At 56.5% G+C, this 16,686-nt stretch overlaps 1 protein-coding gene across 1 annotated transcript; it reads left to right on the forward strand.

Moving 5' to 3' along the window:
• Positions 1-911: 911 nt before the first annotated feature.
• Positions 912-5,737, forward strand: DLX4 (distal-less homeobox 4; the record flags this gene model as incomplete). Its single annotated transcript, XM_082678738.1, has 4 exons — positions 912-1,176; positions 4,594-4,790; positions 5,198-5,436; positions 5,656-5,737. 4 exons carry the CDS (start codon positions 912-914, stop codon positions 5,735-5,737), a joined length of 783 nt encoding a protein of 260 aa, XP_082534864.1.
• Between the last annotated feature and the right edge of the window lie 10,949 nt (positions 5,738-16,686).

Below are 16,686 nucleotides of genomic sequence, written 5' to 3' on the forward strand. Positions count from 1 at the left end.
GTGTCGCAACCAAACCCTGGCCCCTGCCGGAAGCGGAAGCGACAGGGGCGGTGAGGCTCAATCGCGGCGGTCGCGGCGTGCCAGGCCAAGGGCGCCCTGCGGGGGTGTGCGCGCCGCGCGCGTGCAGGCCGGCTGGGCGCCGGGCGGTACCGCCTCCGACCCGGCGTCTGTTTACCAACAAACTGCCGGCGCTCGGCAGCGACGCATTCCGACGCGCTGAATAAGCTGCGGGGCTGGCTTGCTGCTCTCGACTCCTCTGCAGGTCCGTGGCGGCGGGATCACAACCGCCGCGCAGATCCCCCAGAGTCGGAGAGCGCGCCCGCAGGTTCCTTGCGCCCCCGCAGCCGCAGCGCCTCCGCCAAGGCTTCGCGGCCCTGTCAACTTCCTTGCGTTTCTGCGGTTATGATCGGACTGCCCCAATCGCCTTGCAACCCCGGCATCCCTCTCGGAGCTGATCCCGAGATGGCTGGGCCTGGGCCGTGCGCACCGCTCTGCTCCCATCTCCCGGTTCTGAATTTCCCTACCCAGGGCTGCCCCGGAGGGGCGGGCCCCGGCTGCAGCCCTCCATGAGGTCACCGCGCGTGGTAGCCAATCCGCGGCGTTTAAGTGGGCGGGGACCCCGTCGGGTCCCGGGAACCGAAGCCAAGAGCGAGCGGGGGGGGGGGGGCGGGGGGCATGGATTTAGGGGGGAGGGGAAAAGCCATGGGGGGCACCCCCCGGAACCCCTTTCCCAGGCGCGCGCTCTCCGCTGGATGAGGCGCAGAGAGACACTTTCCCCGGGATAAGTGTGGGGGAGGCTGATTGGGGGCTCCAACGCCCGAGGCTCCGAAAAGAGAGAGTTGGCGGAGGGAGCGGACTCCGTGCGGGGCCATGGCCTAGGCCCTTCGGCCCCGGCCCCGGCCCCGGCCGCAATGACCTCTTTGCCCTGCCCGCTCCCTGGCCCGGACGCCTCCAAAGCCGTCTTCCCGGACATCGCCCCCGTCCCATCGGTAGTGGCTGCCTACCAGCTTGGCCTGTCCCCCGCAACCGCAGCCGCCTCCGATTTGCCCTATTCTGGGCCGTATGGCCACGTCCTGCCCTATCCCTACACTGGGCCGGCGACCCCCGGAGACTCCTACCTGCCCTGCCAGCTACCCACGGCGCCGTCTCAGCAGTCTCATCAAGAGTGGGAGCCAGGTAAGTACGGCCGGCCGCAGCGGCTCTTCCCACCTCCGGGGTCCTGCTCCAGTGAGCCCCTGAACTTCGCCCTCGCCTGGTTGGGCGCAGCTGGCGGGATTCAGACCTTACTCAGATTCCACGGGATCTGGGGTTGGGGGGAGGGCGAAGGGATGGGGCGGGAGACAGGGGGGAGGGGCGGGGGCGAGTTGATCTAGGTCTCCTTTCAAGACCGACCTGGTTTCGATTTGCAGTTATGTGAAGGCGGGTGGCAGGGCTCCCTACCCCACCCCCTTGGAGCAGCGGGGTTGTGTACCTACTTATAACGGAAAACTGAAACAATCCAGATGTGGGTGTAGGTGCCTAGCCCCTTCCCTAGGATTCTCTCCATCATGCACTCCTTCTCTCCTCCATGTCACCCCTCTCCGCGTTCTTGTCTCAGAAAGCAAGCCACAGCCTGATAAGTAGAAATCAGGTCCCAGCTGGAGGGCAGTAGAAGTGGGGGTTTATTCGGGGCCCCTCCCCCTCTCCCCAGCTGGCACCCGAATGTGCCAGACCGAGACCAAAAGCTGACCTGGTAGAATCCGGGGCTAAATCCTACTACCCATTGTTCTAAGAATGTAGCCACAGGTGGGTCAGGCAGCCTCTCCTAGTAGATCTCAGCCTTCCAGCCAAAGGAACTGGCCATTCCTGTTATCTCCACCCCTTGCCTTTGGGGTAGGTCAGGCCCCAGTTACATTGCCTGGAGCACCTTTGAGCTCCTAAGAAAGTGCTCACTGGAAGGCCTCAAAGAAGCCAGGGAGCTGGCCTGTCTTCCTGGTCCTGGGCCTTGCACAGGCTGTACCCATGCAACACAGTACATACATCCATCTGTAGTGGCTTGGGTTTAGAGCTCAGTTCCCCTGCACTCCCTGTCCCCACCTAATTACCCCCACCATTGTCCTTGGCACAGTTTCCTCTAAGGATGCACATGCACTGGGTGACTTAGGGACTCAGCCAGGACCAAGATGTCTCCCTCCCTTCCCTCGTTGCTCTGCTGAGACACATGAGCTCCTAAACATCAGAGCCAGAAGCGACCCTAGAGATTCAGGAGCTTCTGAATGTAGAGATGGGCAAACTGAGGCCCAGAGAAAGGGTGTGCACGGGTCAAGGACACAGACTGTTTTCCAGGCTTGGCCCTTGCAAATTGGCTTTCACTGCATGAAGCCACAAAAGAGGATTTTAGGGAACTTCCTCAAAGCCCCCCAAAGTTAACTGCCTTCTGTGCTAGAACTGGGGCTGCCTCTTTCCCGCTTCTGGGTCTGTGGTCGGAAGAGGAGCAGTTGGGGGGGGTGTTTCTACAAATGATCTAGTTTCTAAAAAACGAATCCCTTGGCCTCTTCTCTTCAGTATATGCTGATGTGGTACATTTGTGTGTGCGTGTGTGTCTGTTTAGTGGGGTGGGAATAAGATAACTTTGTCCTTAAGAGAATTCTTGGAATTGGGGTTGGTATTTTCAATCCTGTCTTCTACACTCTTGCCTTCCCTTTTCTTGGTTTAAGGACGAGAGAGTGGAGGGTTCCTTTCCTTTACAAAGTTTCCCCGGATCCAACGAAAACCACACGTGTCCTGAGATTAGATTATAGCATTTACCTACTGAAACTGGGGCGTCGGGCTCACTCTAGATTAAATGATTGGGGTGTGAGAGAGGGCTTGGGGGGTCTTCCTTTTGCCGCCACTCTTGTCCACCCCAGCCTCAGGGAGAGGTTTGGCTCCAAGTGAGCTGCGTGCCACCACCCCGATGAGCAGGCAGGTGCCGCTATGGTTCAAGGGAGGCCCTTGGGCTCCTGAATCAAGACCTGGGCAGATCCAGTCGTGACTTCTGCAACTGCTGTGGAGAAAGCAGCTGTCGGGAAAGGAACTGGGAAGGGTGGGGGGGTGTCTGCTGGCAGAGTTAGGGCGCGGAGGGCTTTGAGAGCTTAGCAGCTGGGTTAGGCTCCCCGCTAGCTCTGCCTCACGGTCCGAATTGTTTCACGCAGCCGGAGAGGCACGAGTGGTCGCCGGGGCGGCGAGCAGCCGGGTCTAAGCAGGGGAGGCCCGACAGGCGCGGGCGGGAGCGGAAACCCAACGGTTTTTCTGGGAATTGGCTGAGGCGGGGGTCGAGGGGGGTGGATCTGAGAAGCCCGCAGCGCCTGAGGCCAAGGGCGAGGGATGCGGGGGAGGTGAAGGCACAGGGTCACCGCGGCCGGTCGAGGGCGTGGAACCTGAAGTGCGGGGTGAGCCCGACCGGAGGAAGGGGGTGGGGGACGCGGTCGGACCCCCGCTGCGTCTGGGCACCCGGGCGCAGGGCTCTGTCGACTGAGGTCGGCCGGCAGCCCTGCGAGGAATGCAACGAACCCTAAGCCCGCGGGCATTTCGGCCGCTCCGTCCTCCCCAACCCTGCTCTCTACACGAATGGTCCCAATGTCCCCGTAGAGTGGCGTAGTTGGGGCCTCCCGGATCGGAAGAGGGGAACCCCTCGCCCACCCCCATCCCGGGGCCGAGCTGTTCCCAGACCGAGATTCCTCGAGAGGCTGGGCCGGGAGGCAGGAGGTGACCAGATCTCCCGCGGCGGCACCGCAAGCGCGATCCAGCAGCGACCCAGAGGGCCTGCGCTGCCGGCGCTGCGCTCTCTCCGAACCCCGGTCACCTTCCGTGCTGGCCGGGAACCCCTCCGTGGGTGCGGCCGGGCGGAGGAGGGGGCTGCCTTGCACCACCGGGCTTCTAGGGCCCCCGAAAGCCACTACTCTAGCCAGCCAGCCTTGGCGGATGGAAGAGATGGTCACTTTTCTGGAGGCTGTGCCTCCGGAGAGGGAGGCCCTTACAATAGGGGAGGTGATGGCAAACCCTGGGGCACTTTCCATACTCTGAAGCTGGGAAGGGTGCTCATCCTGGCGTTCAAGGCCCACTCTGCCGGGCCCCTCTGACCACCCCTCTTCCGGCAGCCGGGAGGCTGCCACGCAGACACTGTCTCGGGTCTCCGAACAATGCTTTTGAGTCCCCCCCCCCCGTCCGGAACGCCCTTCCCCCGTGCTCTCCTGGCCTCAGCCCAGCCCTCGACCCAGCCCTTCTTCCCCGCCCCGCCCCAAGCTGGCGTCACCGCACGCGGCTGAACTCTGTCATCCCGCCGCTGGGCGCCGCCCCGACCCTCGCTCCGGCCAGTGACGCTGTCCCCCTTAGGGTCACAGGAGCGTTAAGAGTGGGAGCTCCCTGAGGGCAAGAACTGCGACTAGTCCCACGTGGCACACAGTGGATGTGTGGGGTTTGAAAGGAGGGTGGAGCGGAAGGTAGAGAAGGGCCGAGCCCCAAGCCCGAGTTTTTGCTAACCCGTGGCCGGAATGCAAACGAGATGCAGATGAGCCGTGAGACGGCGCGTCAGCCCCTCTATGCGTGCACACATCGTCTCGGGCCGCCCCCCAGACCCGGAGAAGCCGCCGCTGTCCCCGGAGCCCTCGGAGCGGCGCCCGCAGGCCTCGACCAAGAAGCTCCGGAAGCCGAGGACCATCTATTCGAGTCTGCAGCTGCAGCACCTGAACCAGCGTTTCCAGCACACGCAGTACCTGGCTCTGCCCGAGAGGGCCCAGCTGGCCGCGCAGCTTGGCCTCACCCAGACACAGGTGGGGCCAGTCCCATCCTTCCTGCATGCTAACCCTCCCCGAGTGTGTTCTCTGGGAACTCACCCTCAGGTGTGAACGACTGATGAGTCCCCAAGCCCTGTTTTCACAGTTCTAGCTGGCCCCCAGTAAATTGGGGGAATGTGTTAAAAGGTGTGTGCGGGGGTGCGGGGGAGGTAGGGCGGTGATTCAGGGGGTAGAGGAGGGTACCCAGACTGGGAGAACTGTATTCTAACTCAGATGCAGGAACTCAGGGCCTTCAGGGGCTTATGGAGGGCTGGAGCGAATGTTCCCAACTTCTGCTCTTCTCCCAGGACGGCTCCCTCCCGCTGGGTCCCTTTCCCTTCGTCACTCCCTTCCACAGGCACACTCCTCCTGACCTTCCATTCTTTCCCCTTTTCTCCCCATAGGTAAAGATCTGGTTTCAGAACAAACGCTCCAAGTACAAGAAGCTCCTGAAGCAGAACTCTGGGGGACAGGAAGGGGACTTCCCTGGGAGGTCCCCCTCCCTGTCTCCCTGTTCCCCACCCCTTCCATCCCCCTGGGATCTACCCAAGGCAGGGGCCCTGCCCACCAGTGGCTATGGCAACAACTTTGGAGCCTGGTATCAGCATCACTCCCCTGACGTCCTGGCTCCACCTCAGATGATGTGGATCTGGGGAAGTGCAGGTCAGGCTCCCAGCCCTCCCCTAGCGCCCAGGCAGGACCCAGCCCACCTGCACCCCTCCTGGGCCAGGAGGAAGCCAGACCCAGATGGGTTTTCTCAGGAGGAGGAGGAGGTAGAGGAGAAAAAGGATGGGGTGGCGTCCTTTCCTCCTTGCCTCATAACCCAGACAGCCTTGGCCATTGCCCCCCCACCACCACCAAGGACTGGACACCTTCCCTCCAGCTGGTCAGAGGCTCTGGAGAGAGACTCATTGGCTGGAGTTCAGACTTCCCAGGACCCCTAGTCTTGCCACTCCTCCTTGAAAGGACTGCAGTCCCGCCACAGCCTGGGGTTCAACCAGCAACAAACACTGAGTGTTTTTTCTCTTTGTGTGCCTTGGACCCTGCCCAACCCACGGGTGCGTAAAAGCAGGAGTGAAGTGGACACCCAGAGTCTCCAAGCTGACCACCATCGAGACCCACCCACTGATTTTTCCTGATTTTCCCCCCATAACTGATACACCTACTCACCATCCTATGATGTAGATGGGATGGAGTAGAGTTTTGTCCACCTATGGGTAATTTTTACGCTTTTCCTAAAAAAGCCCCTTTTCCCCATGTCTACCCACTATGAGTAGATAATGGACCCAATTACCCATCCAGTTCAATGAGTATTTATTATTAAGAGTCTGATTCCTATTCCTAATACCTAAACAAACCCACATGCACACACTCTCTGGAAGCCAGCAGGGTAACGCTTTGGGGAGAATGGGGACAAGTGTAGGTAGAGATGCCCCCAAATAGGTGGGGTGAGCCCAGCAGTTTAGCTCCTCACAGCTGTCTCTGTCGAATAGAACTGCTCGTATTTCTAACCAGTCTGACTAGCAGCCCCCAGGCTCTTACCAGCCCCCATATATAAGCATCCAGAGAGTAAAGTCTGTACAGAAACCTGGGCCTTGGCTGTGACGTATGTTCGTCTCATGACTTCTGCTCAGCTTTCTCTTCTCTCCCATCTGACCCTTCCAGCACTGAACCAGAGGCACTGGATCCTCCTCTACCACTAACTGGCTATCCGGTTCTAGCTCTGGAATGTTCTAGTAATATCCATATTTTCAGACACTCCAGTGTGAAACCAGAAGATGCTAATACAGGGAATGATCAAAGTCTGAGTGATCCTCACAGCAAATTCTCTCCTGGCCCAGTTCTGGAGGGAGCCAGGCGCCTCACAGCCCCCTGTGCCCACCTTCAGCCCAGGGAGAGCCCCTGCTCACCTTGGGGGAGGCCACACCTACTGACCCAGTCCAGTCCTCCCCTGGGAGAAGTGAGCTCCTTGGGGTGGAAAGGCCCCAATTCACCTAGTGGAAGGGGGAGCAGGAAGGAGAGGAGAAGGAGAACCCCAGAAGGAACTGGACTTCTCCATCCAACGAACATTTGTAGAGCCGCTGCTCTGTGTTAGATCCTGGGGATATCAAGGTGACCTAGGCAGACCCTGTGGGCTAACAGAGGCCAGACAATGACGAGCCAGTTGTGTGAAGTGGCAGGCTAAGGGAAGTGCAGAGGGCAGTGAGGGCATAGTCAACACACGCACACGCACACGCACACGCACGCATGCGCGCACCTGGCACCCAGCAGCAGGGGGATTGAGGACAGGGGCTGCAAATAATTCGGGGAATCCAGCCCAGCCTGGCCCGAGGCCTTGGGGGAGGGGCCTCCAGTTCCAGACTAGAAGCTCCCAAGTCAAGCTTCCCTCTTACTACCTAAACCTGTCCCCAAGCAAACTGGAAAGCCCACCCGGGCACTTCTACCAACCCAGGCTGGCCACAGAGAAGCCCAAATTGGAGTCTTATGTAGGGGAGAGGGGTTATGAGAGTCAGTGGGAGCCCCCCACCTCAAAAGGGCTGCAATCAGCCCCTCCTAGGCCACCCCCATTCCCCAAAATATACATGGAGGGGTCTCCTGGGGGTGGCAAATGGCACAGGGTGGGTCAAAGACAAGCTCTAGGAGCAGTGAGGAATGAGGATGCCAGGAAGAGAAACGCCTTCCTCTTCCTCCCCACCGATGCCTTCTCCTGCCCCTCGCCACCCACCCCATCTCCACCGGCTCTCTCGGTAGCCCCAGCCCCAGATTCCCCCTCTGGGTCTTCTCTGAAGGCCACAGGTCCTCAAGGCAGCTGTTCCCTCCCACGGCAGGTTGCACGCTCTTCTTTCCACAGACCTGAGATAAGATCTACCGCTCCATCTCGGAAAACCTCCAAAGGCGAGATGAATTGGACAGCCCGACAAGAGTCGCATCGTTAAAACGACAGCCCAGATTGTAAACTTAAGTAGCAGGAGTGTAATTACTCTTCCAGCCAGCGGCCAGCTGAGCTGACGGTGCCCCCTCTTCCCTACACCCATCCATCCTCCCTTTTCAGTGGAAACAGGAACCCTTGTCCATTTGGGAGCTGGTCCAGTTTCCCTGGGCTCCTGACTGCTGATGGAAATGAACCCCAGTGGAAGAGGTACCCCATTCCCTTCCCACAAACCACTGGAGCTGCAGAAAGGGAGGCTGTGGTTTCTTCCTGTGAGGACACCCCTCTGGGAAAATTGGGTCAGTAAGGCAGGGGGGACACTACTGAATGGTTTAGAACTGGGGTTTTGGCCTCCAAAGAGTCCTGCTCTGCTGTGTGACTTTTGGAAAGTTGCTTAACCTCTCTCTCCGCCTCCTTTCTCTCCCCCCTAAGATGGGAACACTAATAGGACCTGCTTCCCAGTGCGGTTGTGATGATGAAATGAGATGGTGCTTGTAACATGCTTGACATGGTACCTGGAGCTTAGTAAGCACTTAATAAGTGGTGTTCATAGCTGCTGTATGATTATCGAAGAGGAGAGGTCACAGCGATGCTGAATTCATACTGCCACGGCCTCCATTCACCTCCTGCCTCCAGCCCACCTGCCTCCTCAGGGCAAGGAGGAGAAAAGGGGCTGGAGACTAGAGAACGCCACACATCCCGGGTCATCACCTTTGAGAGCAGGACACAGGCGAGGACCTAAATGCAAAAGTGCCGGGATCTAGAAGCAGCTGAGCCTGGAGCCCACTCTCTCACCTGCGCGGGTCTCAGCCACAGGAAAGCTGACTGGGAGCTGTCCTGCCCTCTCCCCACGTGCTATTTTAAGACATGTCCCCCATCTCTCCCCTAACAAAATGAGATTCAATTAATTCAATTAAAGCAATTTTGGGAGCAGCTCCTGAAGGCTCTCGATGCGAGATAATTACAAGTAATTTGCTGCTGTGAAGAGGAGAAGGGCACACTGGGTCTGGGGGGAAGGAGTCGGCCCCCTCCCCACCAAGCACACACAGATCTAGAGGGATTCCACACTGCCATCTGAACTGCCCTCCCATTGGCCAAATTACTTGCAGGTGGGAAGAGGGAGCTTGCAGTGGTGGGAGGGGGCTGGGAAGACCGAGTGACAGACCGCCCCTCCCCCACCACACATCTGCCCTGCAAGGTGGGGTGCGGAGCTGGCTGTTCCCCGGACAAAATGTCTGCATAGCCCTAGCAGCTGATTACTCAGCTCCAAGCCTCACTTGAGTTTGGATGCCTGAACTTGCCTCTGGGACTGTATCCAGAGTCAATGGAATGCTATCCGGGTAGCTGAGGCCTGTGTAGATGAGGCCTTAGAGATCAAGGACTTCCCCAGAACTTATAAAGGATATGGGTAGAGCGGGGAAGGGCCAGAGGAGACATACACTGACTTCTTGCTTCCAAGGAGGTAATGATACACCCACTCTCTCTCCTCCCCTGATCTGATAATAGCTTTCTAGTTCTGTCTGGCATCTAACCTCAACTCTTGCCATTGTAGTGGTGGCAGATCTCCTCCCAGCTTTCTGTCTTTGGGACCACTGAAGCCTCTTCCTTCAGAGAAGGAAGGTGTTGCAGGTGTGTCCCACCCCTAATGCACCTGGGATGACTCTTTCTTTGCCAGGGCTCATTGGGCCTGGGAGGAGGTGGAGGTGGGCATGGTGCCTAGAGGGGAATGGTGTGGAAGGTAGGAGGCTGGGACCAGTGTGTGGGGATGGGCTTCAGACCTCTGCAAAAACTCCTCTGAACCCTGTTCCCAAAGTACCTGGTTTTCAAGGGTTGAAGGTCCCCCTTCACCTGGGATCCCCTGTTCCAAGAGATGAGTAATGTTTTAACAATAAGGGTGGAAAAGAAAAATTCACTGACCCTAAAGTATTTCTCTTTCATATCCTCCCTTCTCTCCCATCCGTTTCCTGGCTTCTCCCATGCCAAGGAGGAGTGAAGAGGAGGGGCCCTTCAGCTCTATTCCCCCTTCTCCAGCCCTTTCTCCCACCCCTTCTCTGAGTAGCATTGCTGTTGGACCTGGGACAGCCAGGGAGAAATCCTATCAGCGAGTCCCTGGGCGACGGCTGTCTCTCCCCTTCCAAGATGAAAAAAGTTAGAGAGAAAAGTGGCTGCCTCCTCATGCCTCCCCTTCCCCCTTTCCTGGCCAGCTCGGATTGGTTAAAAGGGGGGGAATTAAAGTTTCTTCTACCCCAAACCTCAAAGTACAAAGGCCCCGGACAAATGCACAGAGACGGGCAGATGCAAGGACCCAGGCACAGGGACGTCATAAGGGCACACACATTGCCATAGAACAAAGTGCACGCACACACACACCAGCATACGTGGAGTGGGCAGAGCTGCATGTGAGACACACGTGAGCATGTGTACAGGAAACCTTCCATGGCTGTCCATGGACATATACAGAGAGGTACACTCCCAGGTTATGTATTCACAGAGTGAAGCACAACACAAAGGGATGAACCAAGAGGAAATGCCCAGGGACTTAAACACATGCGAAAATAGACTGAAACATCCCCAGAAACGCACAGACCGGCTTCCCTGTGCGTGAGCTCCTCCCGCTCCCTTCTCGTTCCCACCCCCTTTTCCTGGCTGTCCATCTCCTATTTTCTGAGAATATTTCCCTGGTAAGCAGTTGGGGAGAGAGACTGAATGGCCAAGAACCTGATAATTTGATTAGAACTTTATTTTCTTTGTTCCCTGAAGCCCTGCCTGCTTCCTTTCCTGAGCTCCAGCAAGAGCTCCCGTCCCAGCCCTTCCTGGCACATCCTGGGGCTCCCAGACGTAGCCATAGATTCCAGCCCTGGCACAGAAACCCAGAGGCTGTCCTCTCGGAGGGCTCCACTGAACCCTCTGCGCCCCTGCCCTGCCAGCAACTCGAGGAGGAGGGATCTCAGGGGTCACAGGGTGGTGAGGAAAGCACTGCTTTGGTTCCTACTTACTGTGTAACCTCGGGCAAGTTACACACCCTCTCTGAAGCTTAGATAATTTCACTTCCTAAATCCTGTGTGTGTGTGTGTGTGTGTGTGTGTGTAAGGGGTTGATGTGTATCCACCACCACTTTCCATTGTAAAGCACAGCCTGTCTCTCCCATCAGACTGGAGGCTCCCGGAGTACAGGGCTTTGCTTCTCCCACCAGAATGGATGTCTTCTGCAGCTCTTTTCAGTCCCCACAGTTTGATGTCTCTAAGGTACTCAGCCCCAGTGGCATCCTGGGAGACGTGCCTGCCAGCCCAGGAAGGGAAAGGAGTTGCCTTCAAGCTTCCTCCAAACACCAAGGTTTCTGATGCAACTCTGCGCAGCGCCAGGCCTTCAGCGTCTCTGGCCCCAAGATGGAGAGGTCACTTCCTTTCCAGGGGACGGTTCTACTTTCTGTGGAATGTATGTGGAATATATTCCTCCAAGCTTCATCAGAACCATGCCCTTTCAGAGTTCAGTTGAATTTTGGGTCGGGTCCTTTGGCCAGCCCGAGGACTTCCACTCTGGCTTGTAGCCCCCATTCTCTCCCTCTCCGCACGTCAAGCTGATGCATAACATACAGGCCACATCATGAGGCCAGGAGCATGGCATCTAGACGATCCCACTCCAGTCGTGAGGCTCCCTGGAGGGCATCGTTCCGTCCCCTCTCTGCTCAGGAGTCCCCTTGGCCTGGAAGCCTATGCCCGCGGTCACCTTTTCTGTCCTGTCTGCCTGACCCATCAGGACTAGTGCTTCTTCCTCAGACTGGAGGTTGCCAGGGAGCAGGGCACTGGCCTCCCCTCTCCAACTGGGGGGCTCTCCCCTCGGTGGTTCCTTTCTCTGCCTGACCACCCCTTCCCCAAGCCTGATGCTCCCACTCTCTTTGGGGTGGAGGGCCTCAGTGCGTGGGGCGGGCAGAGGACTAAGTGTGAGTGGGGGCCTGGGATCCTTGCCCAGGTCCCATCCCTCCCACTTCCCACCATGCCTGCCACAGAACCACCAGACCACTCCTCTCAGGCTGGCCCCAGGAGCTGCTTTTTCTGCCCCTGCAAGCTGGGGCCTGCTGCAAACTCTTCCTCCCAGCCCTGGAGCCACCGGGAATTCTTTGCTCCAACAGATTCTGGGGGAAGCCAGACTGTGGGAGGCTGCTGACATGCCTCTGCTGGGCTCCTGTCACATTCCCCAAGCCCAGGGGGATCAGCTGGATCCACCAATGCAGGGTTCTTCCACCCCTGGTGACGTCCTCAGGTCCTCTTACCTCCTTCTCCAAAGCCTGAATCTGCCCTGGGACCATCCCTGGCTTCAACTCCCTCCCACTCCCAGCCCCTTGGCAGCCCCATCCAAACAATAAGAATTATTCCCCCAGCCCCTTGGAAAGTAAAATGTGTCTCCTCGTCCCGAGAAACTTCCTGGAGTCTCTGGAATGCAGACGCACAGCTGAGAGGCCTTGGGCAAGTCCCTTTACCTTTCAGGATCTTTATTTCCTCACTGTGCAGTGGGGATAATGATCAGAATGATATCTCAGAAGGTCATGGAGGGGCTTCCCTGGTGGCACAGTGGTTGAGAGTCCGCCTGCTGATGCGGGGGACACGGGTTCGTGCCCCGGTCCCACATGCCACGGAGCAGCTGGGCCCCTGAGCCATGGCCACCGAGCCTGCGCGTCCAGAGCCTGTGCTCCGCAACGGGAGAGGCCACAACAGTGAGAGGCCCACGTACCGCAAAAAAAAAAAAAATCTTCCTGCCAATGCGAGGGACACAGGTTCGAGCCCTGGTCCAGGAAGATCCCACGTGCTGCAGAGCAACTAAGCCCATGCGCCACAACTACTGAAGCCCGCGTGCCTAGAGCCCGTGCTCTGCAACACAGACAAGACACCGCAATGAGAAGCGCACACACTGCAACGAAGATAGCCCCTGCTCACGGCAACGAGCAAAAGCCCGTGTGCAGTGACAAAGACCCAACGCAGACAAAAATAAATAAATTTATTAAAAAAAAAAAAGGAAGAAGGTCATGGAGACAGGGAGAGTGCACTCTTGGTGCACTGTGAAATACACCAGGTATGCCAGCGGATCACCAGGTATGCCAGGGGATATGGTGACCTATTCCTTTGCCCCAGTTCCCCCATCTGCCTAAATCCTCCTCTGTCCCACCAACTTACCACATAACGGTGAAGAGTATAGCCATCCCCAGGAACACGCACACAAGAAAAAAATGAAAGCCAGAGGCCTTTGTTCAAGTCCAACTCTATGACCACGGTCAAGTTCCTTCCCCCTCCCCTATTTCTTTGTTCTAATTGAGGTAACATCGGTTTATAACATTATATAATTTGGGGACGTTTCCTAACCTCTCTGTACCTCACCTTCCTCATGTGGGAAATGAAGATAATAATTAATAGCATGTGCTTCTTAGGGTGGTGAGAACTAAATGAGTTAAAACAACAAAAAGCACTATAACACAGTCAGGATTCAGCAAGGATTAGTTGTTAGTATTATCTCTGACTGCCAAGCGAGAAAAACCTTCTCTGTCCCTGAGATGTCTTGTGCAGATATCCCTGTTCCTCTGTTGGTCTCCACCTGTGAGCAGAACCCTAGTCTGACTGTCTTCCCCAAACACCCCACAGCGAGAGGGGTGGGCTGGACAGAAGCTGCTTTGTGAAGAGGGGAGGATGTTGTGCAGGACACTGGCTGAAGGGTGAGGACTTCTGACTGTGCTTCCAGGACAGCCCTCTGAGCAGCCCAGGTGAGAAGGTGCCTGAAGAGGTGAGATCATCCCGTACCAGAGTTAATGCAGAGGCAAGTGAAGTTCCCGACTTCTTCATTCATGAAAGATTACCTCTGCTATAACCCCAGAATCCCTCCTGCTAGACAAAAAATCAGAGAAAAAGCAAAAGCAGAGAAAAAACAAAAGATTTCTTTTTAATGATATTTGATTGTATACCTAGAAGACTCAAGACACCTTAGGGGGGAAAGATCTTCCAGAAGTAAGAAAATTTCGGTATAGTGGCTGGATACAAGATAGATATAGGATGCTGTTCACTAGTCTTACAATAAATGAGGGGAAATATTCCTGTTACAATGGAAACACAAATGAACGAACCACTGCAAATATGTAGATGTGGAGAAGCAGCTCTTTAGCTGACTAGTAACTGAAAGATACAGGCGTACCTCGGAGATATCGCGGGTTCAGTTCTAGTCCACCACAATCAAAATGAATGTTGCAATGAAGCGAGTCACACAACTTTTTTGGTTTCCCTGTGCATAGAAGAGTTAGGTTTACACTGCACTATAGTTGTTCACACTATACTGTAGTCTATTAAGTGTGCAATAGCATTATGTCTAAAAAAAAAACGTACCTTAATTTAAAAATAATGTTTTTGGAAAAATAGTGCTGATAAACTTGCTCAACTCGGGGTTGCCACGACCTTCAATTTGTTAAAAAAAAAGACGGCAATATCTGTGAAGTGCAATAAAACAAGGTGCGCCTGTGTTAAACCCTGCCCTCTTCCCTTCTGCTGGTGCACATGGGTCTGTCCTGGGTGGCTGTCCTTCCATTACATCTGAAGCATGTGGCAGACTTAGGCTGGAATCGAGAAAGGACTTTCGCAGTAGAGGGAGGAATTCTATATGAGACTCCCCCTCCTTAGGAGGAAGGGTCAACTTTGGGCCCATTGAGGGCACCTAGAACTCGCAAGGTCAACTGAGGAGTGTCCTAACTGCATAAAAGCTGGTTTCATTTAGAACCGACAGTATAGTTTATTGAGCTCCATCACTGGGCCAAGCTTTGTGTTAAGCCCTTTATATGTGTTATTTAATTTCCTCAGAAATCCTGAAAGATACATATGATTAGCTCCCTTTTATAGATGAGGAAAGTGAGCCTCAGAGAGGGCAAATGACTTACCTGAGGACACACAGCGAATGAGCGTCGAAGTCAGGGTTAGAGCTCAGAAGTATTCATACGTGTGCCTGGGTGTTTGCACACGTGTGTCCTACTTTATGACACCCTGGTGTCTCCAAGGGCACAGGGCAGATCTGGGAACAGGAGGGAAAGCTGAGCCTGGCCCCGTCTCTGCTTCCTCTCCATTTCAGTCTTAGAGGCCATGGGGCGGTGAGAGGCCCGCAGGCCAGGGATTCAGGCTAGACTGGAGGACTGTAGGGGAAACCACTGAACCTCTTGAACCGCAGTTAACTCACCTGGGAAGTGGGATAATAATGGCACTGCCCTTGCCAGGCAGTTGAGACGGTGCCTGTAAGAGCACCTGGCTTGGGGCTTGGTGCACGGTGTGTGCTCCGTTAGCATCTTCACTGCTCAGATCTTGGGAGGATCTGAGACTGCACTTGGGAGACTTCCCTTCCTTACCAGCCAGCCTCCTGCTTCCTCTGGCCTCCTGCTTTCCTCAGCTTTCCCCCTGACCCTCCCTTAGCTGAGGGCATGTCATGCCCCCCTCCTCCACTGGTGATTCCTGAGCTCAGGGCAGGCCTGACTGGCCCCAGGGGTGGGCATGGGACAATGCCACACGCGTTGCATGATGTGGCCAGACGCCCTCAGTGCGCAGGGAAGGACATGCTGCTGCTGCTGCTTCTGCCACTGCCATTTACCAGGTGCAAGATGAACTGCCCAGAGTATACCCCCTCCCCCGCCCCACCTAATCCTCCAAGGTGCGGAGTCTCTGGTCCCTGCCTACTCAGCAGACATTGCCAGTCCTGCCCCCATTTGCTCCAGGAGACAACCCAGGAATTGGGGCCTTGAGGCCCCGCCCCGTCTCAGTCCCCTCCCCAGCTTTGCCTCCTACCAGGGTGTCTATCCCAGCTGCCCTGGGTCCCTAAGTCACTCATTCTCTCAGACAACCCACCTCGGTGCTCAACAGGTCAATTCCACACTCTCTTCCCTGCCAGGAGGTCTCCTAAATTCACTGCCCCTCCTTTGCTGTGTGACCTTGGGCAAGTAACACAGTCGCTCTGCGGCCACTTCCGGAAGAGATGATGCCTCGTGAGGGTGCAGTCACCGTTAGTTCCTTCAGTTGCTCAGAAGCAGAGATTGGTGATGGGGTGCCAGGTGCTCCTCTCCTTGTCTTGGTTGACCCCCAACAGCAGTTATCATTCCCCCCTCAGCCCCACACTCCCTCATCTGATGGGAGCGGGAGGGATTGTGTGAGGGGTCCCAAGAGCTCTTTTCACTTACTCATCTGGGCAGTTGATGTCCACTGAGTATCTTGCTCTCCAGTCAGCGCTACGCGCATGGGGTGGACACACCAAAGCCCCTGCCCTCATGCTTGATGTCCCAGTTCAAACCCTGCCCAGCTCTGCCCCCAGGGACCTTGGTATAAAAGACTTCCCCAGGCCCCTTGCTCTGCAGCCCAGCAACCCTCCCCAGGGTGAACAAAAATTCTCCACGTGGTCCATGCCCAGTGCTATAAGCGGGGGACGAGACAGTAAAGGTGAGACACAGGCTCTGCCTCCACAGAGCTAGGACTGGGGGCCTGGGAAGAATCACTCGGCTAGCAGTGACCAGCACGGCTGAGCGACAAAGGAGAAAGCCAGGGGCTGGCGGCCCGGGCTGGAGGTCCAAGAAGGCTTCCCTGAGGAACTGACTTCTGGGGCTGGGGACTGGGCCCCTGAAAAGAGCTGGAGGCTGGCCTTCCTGACTCCCTGGCTCCAGCCTTCTCTGCCATCCCCCCAACCTGTTCCCTCTGGCCCAAGCCCCACCAGGGCCCCCATAAACATCGTCCTCCCACCCCCCTTCCCTGGGGCCAAGGAAACTCATCTCCAAGCACTTTTTGGCTTCTAAGCCTCCCAGCCTCAGGCTGCTGGGTGGTTGGTAAACAGCTTGTTAAGGTGATTAACGCTGCAATTAAAGCTGGAAAAACCGAGGCCAGGGTGCTGGCTGAAGGCTCTCCCTTCCCCTCCCCCTCCTGTTATCCCCCTGCCCTCCTCTTCCATCCCCGCTGGGCTTAGTTG

Source organism: Grampus griseus (assembly GCF_964374135.1).
Source record: "Grampus griseus genome assembly, chromosome: 20".
Classification (NCBI taxonomy): domain Eukaryota; kingdom Metazoa; phylum Chordata; class Mammalia; order Artiodactyla; family Delphinidae; genus Grampus; species Grampus griseus.